General features: G+C 30.4%; 1 protein-coding gene across 2 annotated transcripts in view; it reads left to right on the forward strand.

The window, feature by feature from the left end:
• Fancd2 overlaps nucleotides 1-20,385 on the forward strand; it is a 40,081-nt gene that overhangs the window by 17,899 nt on the left and 1,797 nt on the right. Inside the window, exons 11-23 of one of the 2 annotated variants that reach the window (XM_074136234.1) lie at nucleotides 7,342-7,511; nucleotides 7,703-7,893; nucleotides 8,015-8,121; nucleotides 9,406-9,479; nucleotides 9,573-9,698; nucleotides 10,022-10,265; nucleotides 10,415-10,542; nucleotides 11,330-11,588; nucleotides 11,889-12,125; nucleotides 12,204-12,363; nucleotides 13,255-13,467; nucleotides 13,582-13,644; nucleotides 14,553-14,720. In XM_074136234.1, coding sequence (XP_073992335.1) covers nucleotides 7,342-7,511; nucleotides 7,703-7,893; nucleotides 8,015-8,121; nucleotides 9,406-9,479; nucleotides 9,573-9,698; nucleotides 10,022-10,265; nucleotides 10,415-10,542; nucleotides 11,330-11,588; nucleotides 11,889-12,125; nucleotides 12,204-12,363; nucleotides 13,255-13,467; nucleotides 13,582-13,644; nucleotides 14,553-14,572 — 1,992 coding nt within the window. In that variant the 3' untranslated portion in view covers nucleotides 14,573-14,720. Of the gene's footprint in view, nucleotides 1-7,341; nucleotides 7,512-7,702; nucleotides 7,894-8,014; nucleotides 8,122-9,405; nucleotides 9,480-9,572; nucleotides 9,699-10,021; nucleotides 10,266-10,414; nucleotides 10,543-11,329; nucleotides 11,589-11,888; nucleotides 12,126-12,203; nucleotides 12,364-13,254; nucleotides 13,468-13,581; nucleotides 13,808-14,552; nucleotides 14,740-20,385 lie in introns of those variants that run through there. The other variant, XM_074136233.1, reaches the window with a different exon arrangement.

Here is a 20,385-nt window from a genome sequence, read left to right on the forward strand (position 1 = left end):
TTTAGTTGTAATATTTAAGGAGATATAGACGGTTAAATTTTGTGGTTTTCAAACTCGATCAAATTTCAAACGTTTATATCTCGGTTTGTATTGCTTAGATTCCAATGAATTCTGTACCTAATTGTAGAGAAAACTTAGCTGTATATGTGATATAAATAGCGAAGTTTTAGTTGTAATATTTAAGGAGATATAGACGGTTAAATTTTGTGGTTTTCAAACTCGATCAAATTTCAAACGTTTATATCTCGGTTTGTATTGCTTAGATTTCAAAGAATTCTATACCTAGTTTTAGAGGAAACTTAGCTGTATATGTGATATAAATAGCGAAGTTTTAGTTGTAATATTTAAGGAGATAAAGACGGTTAAATTTTGTGGTTTTCAAACTCGATCAAATTTCAAACGTTTACATCTCGGTTTGTATTGCTTAGATTTCAAAGAATTCTATACCTAGTTTTAGAGGAAACTTAGCTGTATATGTGATATAAATAACGAAGTTTTAGTTGTAATATTTAAGGAGATATAGACGGTTAAATTTTGTGGTTTTCAAACTCGATCAAATTTCAAACGTTTATATCTCGGTTTGTATTGCTTAGATTTCAAAGAATTCTATACCTAGTTTTAGAGGAAACTTAGCTGTATATGTGATATAAATAGCGAAGTTTTAGTTGTAATATTTAAGGAGATATAGACGGTTAAATTTTGTGGTTTTCAAACTCGATCAAATTTCAAACGTTTATATCTCGGTTTGTATTGCTTAGATTTCAAAGAATTCTATACCTAGTTGTAGAGGAAACTTAGCTGTATATGTGATATAAATAGCGAAGTTTTAGTTGTAACATTTAAGGAGATATAGACGGTTAAATTTTGTGGTTTTCAAACTCGATCAAATTTCAAACGTTTATATCTCGGTTTGTATTGCTTAGATTTCAAAGAATTCTATACCTAGTTTTAGAGGAAACTTAGCTGTATATGTGATATAAATAGCGAAGTTTTAGTTGTAATATTTAAGGAGATATAGACGGTTAAATTTTGTGGTTTTCAAACTCGATCAAATTTCAAACGTTTATATCTCGGTTTGTATTGCTTAGATTTCAAAGAATTCTATACCTAGTTTTAGAGGAAACTTAGCAGTATATGTGATATAAATCGCGAAGTTTTAGTTGTAATATTTAAGGAGATATAGACGGTTAAATTTTGTGGTTTTCAAACTCGATCAAATTTCAAACGTTTATATCTCGGTTTGTATTGCTTAGATTTCAAAGAATTCTATACCTAGTTTTAGAGGAAACTTAGCTGTATATGTGATATAAATAGCGAAGTTTTAGTTGTAATATTTAAGGAGATATAGACGGTTAAATTTTGTGGTTTTCAAACTCGATCAAATTTCAAACGTTTATATCTCGGTTTGTATTGCTTAGATTTCAAAGAATTATATACCTAGTTGTAGAGGAAACTTAGCTGTATATGTGATATAAATAGCGAAGTTTTAGTTGTAATATTTAAGGAGATATAGACGGTTAAATTTTGTGGTTTTCAAACTCGATCAAATTTCAAACGTTTATATCTCGGTTTGTATTGCTTAGATTTCAAAGAATTCTATACCTAGTTTTAGAGGAAACTTAGCTGTATATGTGATATAAATAGCGAAGTTTTAGTTGAAATATTTAAGGTGATATAGACGGTTAAATTTTGTGGTTTTCAAACTCGATCAAATTTCAAACGTTTATATCTCGGTTTGTATTGCTTAGATTTCAAAGAATTCTATACCTAGTTTTAGAGGAAACTTAGCAGTATATGTGATATAAATCGCGAAGTTTTAGTTGTAATATTTAAGGAGATATAGACGGTTAAATTTTGTGGTTTTCAAACTCGATCAAATTTCAAACGTTTATATCTCGGTTTGTATTGCTTAGATTTCAAAGAATTCTATACCTAGTTTTAGAGGAAACTTAGCTGTATATGTGATATAAATAGCGAAGTATTAGTTGTAATATTTAAGGAGATATAGACGGTTAAATTTTGTGGTTTTCAAACTCGATCAAATTTCAAACGTTTATATCTCGGTTTGTATTGCTTAGATTTCAAAGAATTCTATACCTAGTTGTAGAGAAAACTTAGCTGTATATGTGATATAAATAGCGAAGTTTTAGTTGTAATATTTAAGAAGATATATAGACTGTTAATTTTTGTTGTTTTCAAACTCGATCAAATTTCAAACGTTTATATCTCGGTTTGTATTGCTTAGATTCCAATGAATTCTGTACCTAATTGTAGAGGAAACTTAGCTGTATATGTGATATAAATAGCGAAGTTTTAGTTGTAATATTTAAGGAGATATAGACGGTTAAATTTTGTGGTTTTCAAACTCGATCAAATTTCAAACGTTTACATCTCGGTTTGTATTGCTTAGATTTCAAAGAATTCTATACCTAGTTTTAGAGGAAACTTAGCTGTATATGTGATATAAATAACGAAGTTTTAGTTGTAATATTTAAGGAGATATAGACGGTTAAATTTTGTGGTTTTCAAACTCGATCAAATTTCAAACGTTTATATCTCGGTTTGTATTGCTTAGATTTCAAAGAATTCTATACCTAGTTTTAGTGGAAACTTAGCTGTATATGTGATATAAATAGCGAAGTTTTAGTTGTAATATTTAAGGAGATATAGACGGTTAAATTTTGTGGTTTTCAAACTCGATCAAAATTCAAACGTTTATATCTCGGTTTGTATTGCTTAGATTTCAAAGAATTCTATACCTAGTTTTAGAGGAAACTTAGCTGTATATGTGATATAAATAGCGAAGTTTTAGTTGTAATATTTAAGGAGATATAGACGGTTAAATTTTGTGGTTTTCAAACTCGATCAAATTTCAAACGTTTATATCTCGGTTTGTATTGCTTAGATTTCAAAGAATTCTATACCTAGTTTTAGAGGAAACTTAGCAGTATATGTGATATAAATCGCGAAGTTTTAGTTGTAATATTTAAGGAGATATAGACGGTTAAATTTTGTGGTTTTCAAACTCGATCAAATTTCAAACGTTTATATCTCGGTTTGTATTGCTTAGATTTCAAAGAATTCTGTACCTAATTGTAGAGAAAACTTAGCTGTATATGTGATATAAATAGCGAAGTTTTAGTTGTAATATTTAAGGAGATATAGACGGTTAAATTTTGTGGTTTTCAAACTCGATCAAATTTCAAACGTTTATATCTCGGTTTGTATTGCTTAGATTTCAAAGAATTCTATACCTAGTTTTAGAGGAAACTTAGCTGTATATGTGATATAAATAGCGAAGTTTTAGTTGTAATATTTAAGGAGATATAGACGGTTAAATTTTGTGGTTTTCAAACTCGATCAAATTTCAAACGTTTATATCTCGGTTTGTATTGCTTAGATTTCAAAGAATTCTATACCTAGTTTTAGAGGAAACTTAGCTGTATATGTGATATAAATCGCCAAGTTTTAGTTGTAATATTTAAGGAGATATAGACGGTTAAATTTTGTGGTTTTCAAACTCGATCAAATTTCAAACGTTTATATCTCGGTTTGTATTGCTTAGATTTCAAAGAATTCTATACCTAGTTTTAGAGGAAACTTAGCTGTATATGTGATATAAATAGCGAAGTATTAGTTGTAATATTTAAGGAGATATAGACGGTTAAATTTTGTGGTTTTCAAACTCGATCAAATTTCAAACGTTTATATCTCGGTTTGTATTGCTTAGATTTCAAAGAATTCTATACCTAGTTGTAGAGAAAACTTAGCTGTATATGTGATATAAATAGCGAAGTTTTAGTTGTAATATTTAAGGAGATATAGACGGTTAATTTTTGTTGTTTTCAAACTCGATCAAATTTCAAACGTTTATATCTCGGTTTGTATTGCTTAGATTCCAATGAATTCTGTACCTAATTGTAGAGAAAACTTAGCTGTATATGTGATATAAATAGCGAAGTTTTAGTTGTAATATTTAAGGAGATATAGACGGTTAAATTTTGTGGTTTTCAAACTCGATCAAATTTCAAACGTTTACATCTCGGTTTGTATTGCTTAGATTTCAAAGAATTCTATACCTAGTTTTAGAGTAAACTTAGCTGTATATGTGATATAAATAACGAAGTTTTAGTTGTAATATTTAAGGAGATATAGACGGTTAAATTTTGTGGTTTTCAAACTCGATCAAATTTCAAACGTTTATATCTCGGTTTGTATTGCTTAGATTTCAAAGAATTCTATACCTAGTTTTAGAGGAAACTTAGCTGTATATGTGATATAAATAGCGAAGTTTTAGTTGTAATATTTAAGGAGATATAGACGGTTAAATTTTGTTGTTTTCAAACTCGATCAAATTTCAAACGTTTATATCTCGGTTTGTATTGCTTAGATTTCAAAGAATTCTATACCTAGTTTTAGAGGAAACTTAGCTGTATATGTGATATAAATAGCGAAGTTTTAGTTGTAATATTTAAGGAGATATAGACGGTTAAATTTTGTGGTTTTCAAACTCGATCAAATTTCAAACGTTTATATCTCGGTTTGTATTGCTTAGATTTCAAAGAATTCTATACCTAGTTTTAGAGGAAACTTAGCAGTATATGTGATATAAATCGCGAAGTTTTAGTTGTAATATTTAAGGAGATATAGACGGTTAAATTTTGTGGTTTTCAAACTCGATCAAATTTCAAACGTTTATATCTCGGTTTGTATTGCTTAGATTTCAAAGAATTCTATACCTAGTTTTAGAGGAAACTTAGCTGTATATGTGATATAAATAGCGAAGTATTAGTTGTTATATTTAAGGAGATATAGACGGTTAAATTTTGTGGTTTTCAAACTCGATCAAATTTCAAACGTTTATATCTCGGTTTGTATTGCTTAGATTTCAAAGAATTCTATACCTAGTTTTAGAGGAAACTTAGCTGTATATGTGATATAAATAGCGAAGTTTTAGTTGTAATATTTAAGGAGATATAGACGGTTAAATTTTGTGGTTTTCAAACTCGATCAAATTTTAAACGTTTACATCTCGGTTTGTATTGCTTAGATTTCAAAGAATTCTATAACTAGTTTTAGAGGAAACTTAGCTGTATATGTGATATAAATAACGAAGTTTTAGTTGTAATATTTAAGGAGATATAGACGGTTAAATTTTGTGGTTTTCAAACTAGATCATATTTCAAACGTTTATATCTCGGTTTGTATTGCTTAGATTTCAAAGAATTCTATACCTAGTTTTAGAGGAAACTTAGCTGTATATGTGATATAAATAACGAAGTTTTAGTTGTAATATTTAAGGAGATATAGACGGTTAAATTTTGTGGTTTTCAAACTCGATCAAATTTCAAACGTTTATATCTCGGTTTGTATTGCTTAGATTTCAAAGAATTCTATACCTAGTTTTAGAGGAAACTTAGCTGTATATGTGATATAAATAGCGAAGTTTTAGTTGTAATATTTAAGGAGATATAGACGGTTAAATTTTGTTGTTTTCAAACTCGATCAAATTTCAAACGTTTATATCTCGGTTTGTATTGCTTAGATTTCAAAGAATTCTATACCTAGTTTTAGAGGAAACTTAGCTGTATATGTGATATAAATAGCGAAGTTTTAGTTGTAATATTTAAGGAGATATAGACGGTTAAATTTTGTGGTTTTCAAACTCGATCAAATTTCAAACGTTTATATCTCGGTTTGTATTGCTTAGATTTCAAAGAATTCTATACCTAGTTTTAGAGGAAACTTAGCAGTATATGTGATATAAATCGCGAAGTTTTAGTTGTAATATTTACGGAGATATAGACGGTTAAATTTTGTGGTTTTCAAACTCGATCAAATTTCAAACGTTTATATCTCGGTTTGTATTGCTTAGATTTCAAAGAATTCTATACCTAGTTTTAGAGGAAACTTAGCTGTATTTGTGATATAAATAGCGAAGTATTAGTTGTTATATTTAAGGAGATATAGACGGTTAAATTTTGTGGTTTTCAAACTCGATCAAATTTCAAACGTTTATATCTCGGTTTGTATTGCTTAGATTTCAAAGAATTCTATACCTAGTTTTAGAGGAAACTTAGCTGTATATGTGATATAAATAGCGAAGTTTTAGTTGTAATATTTAAGGAGATATAGACGGTTAAATTTTGTGGTTTTCAAACTCGATCAAATTTTAAACGTTTACATCTCGGTTTGTATTGCTTAGATTTCAAAGAATTCTATACCTAGTTTTAGAGGAAACTTAGCTGTATATGTGATATAAATAACGAAGTTTTAGTTGTAATATTTAAGGAGATATAGACGGTTAAATTTTGTGGTTTTCAAACTAGATCATATTTCAAACGTTTATATCTCGGTTTGTATTGCTTAGATTTCAAAGAATTCTATACCTAGTTTTAGAGGAAACTTAGCTGTATATGTGATATAAATAGCGAAGTTTTAGTTGTAATATTTAAGGAGATATAGACGGTTAAATTTTGTGGTTTTCAAACTCGATCAAATTTCAAACGTTTATATCTCGGTTTGTATTGCTTAGATTTCAAAGAATTCTATACCTAGTTTTAGAGGAAACTTAGCTGTATATGTGATATAAATAGCGAAGTTTTAGTTGTAATATTTAAGGAGATATAGACGGTTAAATTTTGTGGTTTTCAAACTCGATCAAATTTCAAACGTTTATATCTCGGTTTGTATTGCTTAGATTTCAAAGAATTCTATACCTAGTTTTAGAGGAAACTTAGCAGTATATGTGATATAAATCGCGAAGTTTTAGTTGTAATATTTAAGGAGATATAGACGGTTAAATTTTGTGGTTTTCAAACTCGATCAAATTTCAAACGTTTATATCTCGGTTTGTATTGCTTAGATTTCAAAGAATTCTATACCTAGTTTTAGAGGAAACTTAGCTGTATATGTGATATAAATAGCGAAGTATTAGTTGTAATATTTAAGGAGATATAGACGGTTAAATTTTGTGGTTTTCAAACTCGATCAAATTTCAAACGTTTATATCTCGGTTTGTATTGCTTAGATTTCAAAGAATTCTATACCTAGTTGTAGAGAAAACTTAGCTGTATATGTGATATAAATAGCGAAGTTTTAGTTGTAATATTTAAGGAGATATAGACGGTTAAATTTTGTTGTTTTCAAACTCGATCAAATTTCAAACGTTTATATCTCGGTTTGTATTGCTTAGATTCCAATGAATTCTGTACCTAATTGTAGAGAAAACTTAGCCGCGTGGGTGTCCGGCACAATGAGCGTAATTTGCATTTCACCCCCTTGAAGAAAAAAAAAAAAAAGTTTTATTTTAAGGTATTTTTTTCATTTTTTGTTTTGCAGTCTTTACTCGATATAGTGTCCGACTTGAATGTTTTTGAAATAAGGCAATTAATGGACACCATTTGTATGATTGCCTTTGGAAATTCTGATGAACTATCCGAAGAACCAGTTTCTTTACAAAATGAAATTTACATGATTGTACAAAAACAGTTATGCTGTCCAGAGCCACCGTAAGTTTTACTAGTATAGCGTGTTTCTGTATTATGTTATTTCATGAGTACGGAATGAAATAATACTTTATGTTGTATTAAATATATATGCAATTTCTTAACTGACACCATCTAATATTCAGGGTTGATCAATATGAATACATGATGACTAATATTGTATATAATTGTTACTGCACTTTTTTTTATTTTAGAATATTCAAAAGTGGAGTTATTTGTTCATTAATGACAATCAAACATATGGTACAAAAGAAAGAAAATGAAACAAACATAACTCCTGATACTGAAGAGTTGCAATCAAAAGAAGGAAACTCAACTGAAGAAACTAGCGGAATAAACAGCATTGTGTTGAATAATAATTCTGAAAAAGCTTACGCTCTTTTAGGTAAACTAGAATTTTCCTTTTTCATTTTCCAAGAAATTCCTTTTTTTTCTGCAAATATTCTGTTTAAAATCTCTAATAATATTTTGCATGATTAATTTGTTTATTTTCTTTTCATTCATAGAATTGGTTACGGCCGCTACTTATTCAAATTCTGAAGCCCATGAATTGTGTTATGATCAGCTGTCATACATAGTGCTGAATTCTGACAATATGGATAAAGCTTTTATGGTAAAAATTTTTGGTTTTTATTTTGTAAATTAGTAAATTTTCTGACTATAATAAACCGGATTGTTAAAAAGGTAGCTAAAGAATACAGAATATTTGAGTAATACATTGTATTATAATATTTATATAAACAACTCTCCTACCATTCTTTGTTTTGGACCATATTCATCTCTTTCAATATCATCTTTGCACTGATGATTTCCAGATTTATTTCTTCACTTCACTCATTCATATTGTACTTATTTGCCTTTTAATATGGACTATCATACCGTAATTTTATTCTTCATTTGCGTTGTGATTAGTTAGAAGAAATCAGTTTTTTTGTGCTTGATTTTTCTTTTGAACGCCTTTATTTTTGTGCTTGATTTTTCTTTCTGTCTGAGAAAATAAAGTTGCTTTTTCCTTCATTTCATTATTTACAGTCAACACCAGACATGCAAAACTCTTGAAAATATTAAATATTTTGTCTACTTCAGATTTCTGGACTGAATATAGAGTAGCAATCAATCGTGTAGATTGTCTCTTTTGAAAAGCTGGTTTTGAAGCACTTACCTTAATCTAAGAAAAAGGTAGTTTAATGCAGATTAATCTGAGTAAACTCAGAAGTGGAAGTGTGCAGATAATTCAAATATGATATTTCATTTAGGTGCCACCCAGAGCACCAGGATATGGTCAGATTCCATCCTCGGAAAGTGATACTTTAAAATGTCGATTATTCGTTTTTTTTTTGTTTTTTTTGCAATTTAGCTCAAAAATGGCTTCAATATTTTCGTTTAACGTTATCCACAACCTAAAAAATTCATTTTAATGCAGTTTTTTGGGGGGTGAAGGGAAGTTACGGCTTCACTCTAAAGCCGTTTAGAGTTGCTCTTCCGGAACATTGGTCTGATCAGGTGAATAAATTTTGGAGACATTTTAATTTCACATCCTGGATGGACTCAACCATACAACGGACAGTGTATAATTTAAGCGTTGCTTGCCTCTTGCGGTAAGAAACAAGTAAGCCTCAAGCCAGAAAAAGTCCTCATCATATTGACTCGTGATTGATGCTGGGTGAAGATGATTTTGTAGGAGAGTCTGCAAAAAAAAAACGCCCCCCAAAAAAATGCAGATTTCTCTGTTCATTTCCTTTTTGTGTAATGTTTAAAAGTAATACTCTAGTCCTTACGAATTTTGGTCTAACTTGTTATCTTGGTAATTGTTATTAGCTGTACTCCACAATTAGTCCAAAGATCGTACTCAAGATTTGATCCGCACTAAGAGTTTCATGTACTCTTTTTGTTTCAGAAAAAAGTTTCAATTGAATTGCAGAACAGTCTTCAAAATAATTTCATCATTGCTGCATCTGAATTTTCATCCAGGTTCAAAGATAAATTTTCTTTCATCTCATTATGAATTTAATTTTTTCAAACAACGAATTTTTTTATTAATAATTTTGTTTTTCTTCTTTATAGAGATGATGAACTAGAAGCATCTATACAGTTTTGTATAGACGTAGATTTAGAAGATCCTATAGTTCTGAATATTAGTGATGCTGTAATTAAAGAATCCAAACAAAAAACTAATTTCAGTGTACATAAGTTAGTACAGATACTATCTTTGTTACTTTTTAAAAGTTCAGTTTTACAGCAACTAAAAATTAAATAAATTACAAAAATTTGTTCATTGACATTGAAAAATGTTATTTCTATTCCAAATTACGAACAAGGCTAGGAAATTTTGGCAGAATTACTTGTTTTCAGTAACATTGTTTAAAATAATGTGTCTGTCTCTCAATTTCCGTAATATATTTGGCGAAAATACTAATAATTTGGAAAAGTTTAATAATAAATTTTCAACATATACCCAATGGCAAATGCAAAATTTGCATTTAATAATTATTTTAATTTTGATTACTGGACAGATTGGTGGCACTACCTGGATTGTTAAGAGTGATAAGAGGTCTACAATTAGCTGATCTGTCTGAAATTGATGCCCTACTAGGTTGTTATATCTCTTTTCCAAATCCTTCAGTTTTTACAAAATTTTCTACATTAGATCAGCAAGAACAAGTATTTACGATGGATTGCCTGTTTCATACTTGTAATTGGCTCAGAGAGATAATCAATTCATTTGTTTATCTTATCAAAGAAGGTGCACCAGAAAAGGTCAGTATTCGTTTAAAAAAAAAAATAATAATAATTTGATCGGTTTTATTTTTTTTTCAACGTAAATCATGATTTTATTTGTTTATATTTTTGAATTATATATTCATTTATTTTTATTTATTTATTTTTTTTTTTTACAATACTGACAGGTAATGATGCGGTTACGTCTACTTCTGCATGTACAGACGCTCGTCGCTAGTTGTTTCCCACTAGCTATTGGCTACGTTCCACCTAAGTGTGTGGGCGTTCGTAAAGGGCTTGGCCAGTTAAAGAAAAAGTAAGAAATGGATATTCAATTCTATCAATTAATAATATCACTTACTTTGCTTCAATAATAATTCAATATGGCACAGAAATTGAATGTAATTGAAAAGGAGTTAGGTGGTAATAGTGTTAAGCTGAGTTTTTCAAGGAGTACGTATGTAAAAGAATCTAAGGTAATACCAGTATTGGAGGAAGAAAATCATATGAAAGATAACTGTAAAGATAAGCATGGTTTTTTGCGTTTTTCTTTAATCCTCCGATATTCGTATTTTCGTACTTATCTGGATTGCCTATGCCTGTGGGAAACAATACTGATACAAAAGGTCCTAGTTACCGCAAATGGAAATAGAACAATTACGTAGTTTAGCCTGGAATTGCCTAGAATTGCTTCTGATTGGGTCCTTCGCCGGGATACTGGTCCTAGGCTTCTTCCAAAGCATGGTTTTGAATGTTTAACTAAGCGATATAAGTAATTTATCTTAGTTTATTTATTTAAAGAGAAGATGATAATCCTTTATTGTTATATGCGCGGGTGTTACAGAACGTAAACTTCGTCTGAAAAAACAGAACTGAAACGTCAAACTTTCCACATGTTTTAGGCCCCCCTGCTTAGAATTTGTCTAGTAAATTGCCTCTCCAACATAAATACCAATTTTTCTTTCGATTCTAAAGTTTCGGCGGTGTACTACCAAAAGGCAACTCTAGTCAGACTTTTAAAAGTGTTTTTAAGTCTTTAAAAAAGTGAGACTTTTTTTTTTTTTTAATCATTCACTTAACTAGCACTTAAAAAATGTGAACAGATCAAGTGCCAATGGAGGAGTATCACAACGTCGTCCACGAAAAAAGAAGAAAGTTCACACTAATTATAGTGGTTCTTCAAAGAACGATGGAAATAATTCAGCACCAACCCAGCCAGAAGATTCATCCACTGAAGATGAAGATGCATCTGTGGAGATTTTAACAGATTTCTCTTATTTTCAACAGTATCTAAGAGAGTTTGATTTTGACGTTTGTCTAATATTAACACAATCACTGATCATGAAACCTGATCCGCCAATTGTGAGTACAAACTTTATATTTTGGGTTCAATTAGTTCATTCATAAGTATATTTTTCTTTCTGTTTCTTCTAATATAATCGTGCCAAATACTTTATGAGTGTTTAATGGTAATAAATGTTTAAATAGATTTAACTTAATATTTTATTCTCAAATCGAAAAAATTGTGAAGAAAATATCGATCGATAAGATATCGATATTAATTGTGTTAAGCTTAATTTCAATTTCGGGCTAAGGGTTATTTAACTTATATTTTAAGGCCTCAATATTTATTCAAACTAATTTTTAAAACTATTTTTTCAGGATGGTAAATTTAGCGCCGAATTGGGACCAAATGAATTATTACTACTATTAGATGATTTAAACAGAAAACTAATATATCGTCTAAAACCTAAGGGTATTTTATTAAAAAGCCGTGAAACTGAAAAAGTGGAATTTAATAATTTTTTAAATGTACCAGTTGATCTTGTAGTTAGAAATACGGCAAAACTAATATCACACATTACAAATCATTTGCAAAAAATGGTTGAATATTTTTATGTAAGTTTTGGTTATTTTTATTTCTTAAATTTTTATCCACATAACTGAAACATTTACGAAATAAATATTTGATTTTAGAATTTATTACAAGAAAACGATGGAGTTTATGATGCATTAGGAATGTTTTGTTCCGGTACTGCAGAAATTAAAAAATGTACTTCATTAATATTTTCAATATTTGATTCATTTTTTTCTTGGCCAGATCTTAAAACGGATACCTACATCAAGTATCTTATAAGTAAGCAATGCTCAGTTCAAATCAGTTTTAATTTAATGTCTTTAACGAGTAGGAGTAAATTTACTTTTACTAGTTTTTGTTGGTATGAAGAGGAATTGGGATTAGATGAATACAGGAAGTGGGTTCTATTGAAGACAATATCTGGAGAGGTATATATAGCCAAAAGACAGTTTTTTTTTATAACTGGCCCTTTGAGTCCTAATAGGTGCAAGCTCTCATCTTTTGCAAGAGTTTAGGTGTTTTGTTGTGGTCTGAAGGTGCCTAAGATCTCATACTACCCAAACAGGATGTGAGAGGCTATTTCTTCTTCCCTACATCCTTTGAGCTCCCTAAACCTACAGCTTTCTTGAACAGGTCAATTCACCACGCTGCTGTTGACTCCGGTCCAGTTTAAGAATCTCATCTGTTTTGATATTTACCTCTTACCGTATTTGATCCCTACTGATTTTTCAAGGGTTTAGGACATATTGTAAAACAATGAAAGGAGTGGCTACTCTAAGTTTCTCTCCAAGACCTGGTTAGTTAATTCTACAAATACTTTTATTAAAAAAATAGATATAAGCGATAATTGAAAAACAAAACAAAAACGGCAAAGCTTTGTGTACGAGAACCGACAATATCAGCCTTAAAAACAAATTAGTAGGAAATATTCATTGAGTTCTGGTAAGTATTTCTTGAGCTGTAAGAAGCTCTTAGGAAGAGAAAATCTAAGAACCCGGGACCTCCGTGTTATTATTATTATTTACTATTCTTCTTATTATTATTATTGTTTTTGTTGTTGTTCTGCATAGCCCGATTTCCGCTATCCACTCAAAACATTAATTTTCTAAATCAAGCTATGTAATAAATTCTTTCTCTTACCAAAATCAGTCTACTTTATTATGTTCACAGAGGCAGCAATGAAGTTAGGTGGTGAGTCCAGTAATGAAGCAAAATCTAAATCTTCAATAACCTTAAATCGCGCATTGCAATCGGCTATTAACTATTTAGAAACTATATCTAAGTGTATGGTTGATTTAAATTCAGCTGTTAACCTAGTTAATTTAATAAATACGTTGAATTCACTTCAAGACGATGTCGAAGATAAAAAAGTTACTGATATAGGTATTTATTATTTGTTTAGTAGTAATAATAATAAAGGATATTATATTGTTATTTAAATAAATAAATAAAAAAATCTAAATTAAAACTATTTAAAAGCTCTGCCAATTGTTGCAGGTGAATTGTGTAACCAGTTTCTAAAACGTAAATGGTACGACAATAAAGGAGTTGTACTGAAAGGTAACCAGTTAAATAAAAGCCAAGCTTGTTTACTAGAGATTTACTTAATTAGCGGCGAAGACAGTTTGGAAAATGTTTTTACTGTTATAACATCAATAAGTAATGAAATTACGACATTAAACAGTACAGATTGCTCATTTACTCTGTTGCCACATTTTAATAAGTAAATGCCTTATTTAAGTATATTTTTATGTGTAAGACAGTGTGGTATCTCTGTTTAATTGGTTAAGCTATTACCTGTGCACAATAATTCTGGAAAGTAATCTATAGGTGGAACAGTGGAAATCACGAGAACATAAAAAAAATCCAGAAGTTTTGGTCAAATTTATGTTTTTCCTATGTACAGATATTTAAAACTTTAAAATAGGGTTCATATCACACATAACGCAAAGATAAACACTTAATACTGTTCATAATAATTAAGATAAAAATAACTTTTATCTTCTAACGAGGGTGATTGAAAAACAATCTCAAAAATTGGAAGATTTTTTTAATATATATGTGCATGAACAAATATATTATATTTATTAATGAATTTGGGTAAATAATCGCCAACACTTGGTATGTGGAATGGTTGATAACTAGGAAAATTTTGAACTAGTGAATTAAAGTGACTATTCTGCTTCTTGGAATATCCAGTCGCTTGTAGTTTCGTGAAAGTGAAGTAGTTAATCGCTTTTGGAAGCGAGAAGTGGCCTAGTGCTCTGGCGAAATGTGTCAAAAATAAAAAATAATTAATGTTAACATAAGATCCAGATACTTACGGGCCCCCACCTATAAATGGGGCTTCAACATTGCAGGATTTAGCCTCAAGAGCGTACTCTCTCTAGATGTAACTAAATTATCCTTCAATTCTTCCTAAATCAATTATTAAAAGAATTTTTTTTTGTTTTTGTCTTATTTTTAAGGACAAATCTACATGTACTGATAAAGTGTTTAACAAAATGTCTATACACTGTATCAAAAAACAAAATAGATGTTTCGGATTTAAAAGAAGAATTCACATTTTGGGATAAAATTGTAGACTGTTTACAACATCTTGTTCAAATAGTTAAAGCACAAGATGCTAAAGTTAATCTAAGGCAGTTGTTAAAGGTAAATTTTTTATTTATTTAATATTTTTAATTAAACTTATTTATTTAAAGTAAATCTCTCGGAGTTGGTATTGAGCATTTGTAGAGTGCGGACGTAATTGACTGTTCTGTTTTAGTTTCTGTTTTTCTCTAAGTTAAATTCGAATTACTTAGTTAAATTTAGTATCAGTTTTTTCAGTTTTCTGCCTGCTTTTTAGTGATAATAATTTCATAAATAGGTTGTTTGGCTTCATTTGATAATTTAAGAAAAACTTAAAATAATTACTGTTAAAAATAATCAAGTTTAGAAGAAATTATGTACGGTAAAAATCAAAGTTCAGTTGGTGGGGATGTGCAGAGTGACAGTGTGCCGGGGAGTAGTGGGGGCACCGACTCTAGTAGCGTAATACTGGCCCGACTGGATTATATTTTCACTGAACTGCGAGATTTAAAAGCTGATCGAGCGGAAGTTGTCTCATCTGTAAACGCTTGTAAAAACGATATTGTCACAGCCATTTCTGCGATTGATGAGAGAATAAAAAAATGTAACGACGACAATCGTCAGCTTAAAAAAGCTAACATGAAACTGCAGAAAGAACTTGGAGAAGTTAAGCTACAAATAAATGAGTTAATTCAGTCTACACAATATAATAGCTCTGTTAGGATAAATAATGTCCCTTACACTGAGCAGGAAAATGTGTATAATATTGTACAAAAAATAGGCCTAGCTATTGGCTTTGAAGTAAGGGAGGAGCGTATTTGTTCCTGTTATCGACAATTCTTTAAAAAATTGACGGCCAATTATAGAGAGGAAACTGTCTGCCCTTCAATTATTTTGAAATTTGTGAATACTAAAGATAAAAACGAATTCCTGAAAAGTAAGAAAATAAATAGAGCTAAACTAACCACCGAATTATTCAGTGCTACTTCACCTGGTAAACCTATCTTTATAAACGAAAATATGTCTCCTTATCATTACAAATTATTTAAGAAAGTTAAAGAGCTTCAAAAACAAATTATGATAAAGTATGTTTGGTTTCAAAATGGGTGCATCAAGGTTCGAGTATCTGATACTACGTATGTGAAGTCTGTAAAAAGTGAAAATGATTTAATTTCCCTTCAGTTGGGCTTTACGGGGCAAAAGGAAACTGCTGAGCTGGGCGGAGAGTCAGAATATGACGAACCGGATACTGATGCCTCGGGCATCTCAACTGCATCCACACAAAGCAGCAAGAAAAGGAAATTGAAGAATTTGAAGAAAAACTCAGACTCCAGCTCGATTCTTCCTTTTTTACGAGGCCGACCTCAGCGTCCACTGAGTCAAGGGGAAAAGAACAAGGAGGAGAAGAAATAGAATTTAAAAACAGTCTGGACGGATCTCTGGTAACGATTTTGGCTTACAATGTTTGTGGTATGAAAAGTAAAAAATTTAATTCTGGTTTTTTTAATTACATAAAAAGGTATGAAATTTTTCTCTTATTTGAAACTTTTTTAGTTGAGGAGGAGTTTTCGTTTTTTGTTTCTCTGTTTGATGATTATGAGCTCAAGTTTATACCCGCAGTTCGCGTGTCAAATTATGGTAGAGCCAGTGGGGGTTTTTTGTTCGGCATTAAAAAATCTATTTATAATTTTAATTCAGTGAGATATGTAAATATTAATGGCTTTTTTACAATTAATTTATGTAGCTGTGATAATATGTCTGTATATGTTCTGCCAGTGTACTTAAATTGTAACAGATGGGAAGCTGATTTTATTTTGTTAAGTAATTTAATAACTGAATATCAAGATGAAAATTTCATCTTATTGGGCGATTTCAATGGAAGAATAGGAGATTTACAAAATAAATTATCTAGTAAGCAAATAGAGAATGTTGAATTTATGAACGTAGTCAGAAATAGTAAAGACAATGTAGTAAATAAAAACGGGCTAAGTCTAATTGAGTTATTTGATAACTACGACTTTATTGTATTGAATGGTAGATCACGAGGAGATATATTTGGTGAATTTTCATTTTTAGGCCCTACTGGTTCGTCTACAATTGATTTGTGCTGTGTGTCTAGAGAATGTTTGCCTGTTGTCTTGGATTTTAAAATTGATTCTCAAATTTACTCTGACCACATGCCCATCATAGTTACTTGCAAATTAAAAAGGCAATTCAAGTACGACCAGTCGTTAAATCTAATTCCGAAACTAAATTGGAAAATTCAAAACAAATCAGATTACCAATTTAAACTTGAAATAAGTACCGAAAAATTTATTTATGAATATAATACCACGAACTTAGAGTCTATTTATCAACTAATATTTATCTCTTCACATAATAACCTTTTGTACACAAACAATAATAACATAAAATACAATAGAATGAAAGAACAGCCCTGGTTTGATAAAGAATGTTTTCAAGCTCGTAAAATTTCTTTTAGTTCACTTAGATTGTACAGAAAGACAAATAATATTAATGATAGAAATAATTATTGTATTTATAATAAAGAATTTAAAGATGTTTTTAAAAGGAAACGTATAGAATACTATAGAAATATAATTGGAAAATTTTCTGAAATAAAAGATACCAAAGAATTTTGGGAAATAGTTCGATCTTTTAAAACTAAATCTTACGTCACTGGACCGGATATCTCGTTGAACCAATGGTTAATGCACTTCAGTGATATGTATAATCCACCCTTGCTTGCAAATCGCATTCATTTCTGCCCACCTTTTATGACTAATGAGTTTTTGGACGCTCCATTTAGTTTTCCAGAATTAAAACAAGTTTTGAACACAGTTAAATGTGATAAAGCACCAGGTACAGATCGAATCCCGTACGAATTCTATAAATATGCCCCAGAAAACTTTTTAAATGTATTACTTAATTTTTATAACAACATTTTAGAAAATGGTAATATTCCAAAGCGTTTTAATGAAGCAATAATATTTCCTTTACATAAGAAGGGCAACACTAATTGTGTAGAAAATTACAGGGGGATCTCTTTTGAGAACACCGTCGGGAAAATATTTTCCGGGTTAGTTTTGCAAAGATTAAACCAGTGGTTCACTGAAAATGATATTTTAAAAGAATTTCAGGCGGGTTTCCGCCGTAATTACTCAACAATAGACAATGTGTTTACGTTAATTTCTCTGGTAAAAATCAAATTAAGCGTCAAAAGGCAAAAAGTGTACGCCTTTTTTGTCGACTTCAGTGCGGCATTCGATCGAATTGATCGACATGGACTAATTTATAAATTATACAATAATGGGCTCTCTTATAAAATAATTAAACTTATTTTTGGTCTTCACAATGATACTTATGGCAGGGTGTGGTGTAGGGAAGGTTTGTCAGACTCATTTAAAATCGCGATGGGAGTTAAACAGGGTGCACTTTTGAGTCCTCTCCTTTTTTCTGTATTTATTAATGATCTGGAGGAGTATTTAGATGGCGGAGTGAATATTGGTGCATCTAATGTTAAACTTTTAGCGTACGCCGATGACATTGTCTTGCTTGCGTCGTCGCCCATTTCACTACAAAAAATGATAAATTCATTGCACAGTTATTGTAGTACTTGGAATTTGGTTGTTAATCTTGCAAAATCAAAAATCATTGTTTTTAGAAACGGCGGTAAAATCTCTTCAAATAACAAGTGGTGGTATGGAGCTGAACAAATTGAAATTGTAAACAATTATAAATATCTTGGAATCAATATCACGCCAACCCTTTGTCTGACTAATCATTTTAAAAATAAATTAAAAAGTTCAAAGTCTTGTCTAAATTCCTTTTGGAAAAGTTTTATTTTAAACAAAGATATTGGCTTCGAAAGTAAATTAAAAATATTTAATTCTATATCTAGAGCAAGTATCTGCTACGGAGCTCAAGTGTGGGGAGGCCAAAAATTTAATGATGTGGAAAAACTATTAGTATTCTTTATTAAGAAAGTATTTAAATTGCCAGTAAATACTCCAAATTATTTATTATATCTTGAGACAAAGCTTTGCCCATTATTTACTTTCACGCTTAATTTACATCATAAATATATTTTAAAAGTACTGAAAATGCCCGACTTTAGATTTCCGAAAATTCTTGCCCAGTTTGCTATAAAAAAAAATTTATATTGGTTCAAGATTCAAAATGAATTGTTTCATTCGCACGGAATTCGATTTGATGTGGGTGCTGTAAATCCAGAAGCCCTTAATAATAGCTTTAATAAATTAAGAGAACAAATAAGTTTTAAATTTCTGGAAGATTGCGTAAATGCAGCTACCTCGTCTAAAACCTCAGTAATTTATAAAGATTTAAAATACGATTTAAACTTCATAAATGAGTGGCTCTCCTTAAATGATTTTACCTGGATAATAAAAGCTAGAGGGGAATTGATTTGTTTGAACTACAAACGTTATGGAACAAGCGCATCATCCCTCTGTTCGCTTTGCAATCTTTCACAGCAGGAGGACATTTACCACTTCATTGCAATCTGTCCAATACTAAAAGAGTTTCGCGTGAAGTGGTTAAAAAAGGCTGTACTTACACGGGAAGAATTAATAAACTACTTAAATGGTGCCGATTTTAAAGCATTGATTAATTACTGCAAAACGGCCTGGCAGTACAGGTATTTCCTAGTACAGGAATTTAATTATTAATCTTTAATGTAACAATCCCTATACGTTCCCTTTCATTTGTATTTCATTGGTTTTGTTTATAAAATGTAGTATTTATTTTTATTTTTGTTTGTTAATTTGGAGTATTTTTGTAATGTATCCGAGTCAGAAGTACCATCTTATAACTTATATGCAGAATGTTGTTTTATTTTTATTTTATTTTTATTATTTATTTTTGTTTATTAATGCCAGCTCCCTCTGATGGTTTATTAAACCAAGAGTATTATCTTTATATTGTCAGTGATTGTTTTGTTTTCATCTCTTTCTAATTTGGCTTAATAAAGATATTATTATTATTATTATTATTAAAGTAAATCTCTCACTCTCTGATCGGTTGTTTTGTATGTGCCTTCATCACAAAACCGAAATGAAATTTTTTTTATTTCGACTTGATACCCAAGTTGTGGTTAAGGGGATGGTTAGTCTGGTTCCTTAACCAGTTAAGCGTGTTTGACGTGTATACACGAAATTTTAATAAAATACAATAAGAATATTATTTGGTGGGATGTTTCCTCTATCCTTAATAGAATTACGGTGGGAATCAGCCAAATGATAAGTGGTTGGTACATGTTTGGTCTCCGCATAAGAGATTGGGGAATTAGGCACACAAATAGGAGCTCTCAACCTTTGTGCAATGCCGTTTTTACCTTAGTTAGAGGTTTAGACCTCAGTACGAGCATGATTTCATTTTGCACAAAATTCAAAGCTCTTTTCTTCCTTGTAAAAGCTCTTGGCGTCCCTAGTTAACTAGAGTAATGCATACGTGAAGAAGCGGTGCAAGATTCAAGCTACAGATATTAACGAAAAAGTCGCTTGCAGTGGCTATTACGACTATTGTAAACTTTTGGTTGTTCTGCCTCCCTGCGTTCGACGTGTATACTCGTCATTGTCTGATTTTAATTCCGCACACTGTGGTTTTTTGTTTTTTTTAAACTAAATTCAACGCTTAACTGGATAAGATCTTTTGTTGCTCCGGAGAACAACTGGTGAGACCTTTTGGGTATGTTGTCGTCTGGGAGTG

The sequence above is a fragment of the Rhodnius prolixus genome, unplaced genomic scaffold, assembly GCF_049639745.1.
Source record: "Rhodnius prolixus isolate KJV_2025 unplaced genomic scaffold, Rpr scaffold_5, whole genome shotgun sequence".
Classification (NCBI taxonomy): domain Eukaryota; kingdom Metazoa; phylum Arthropoda; class Insecta; order Hemiptera; family Reduviidae; genus Rhodnius; species Rhodnius prolixus.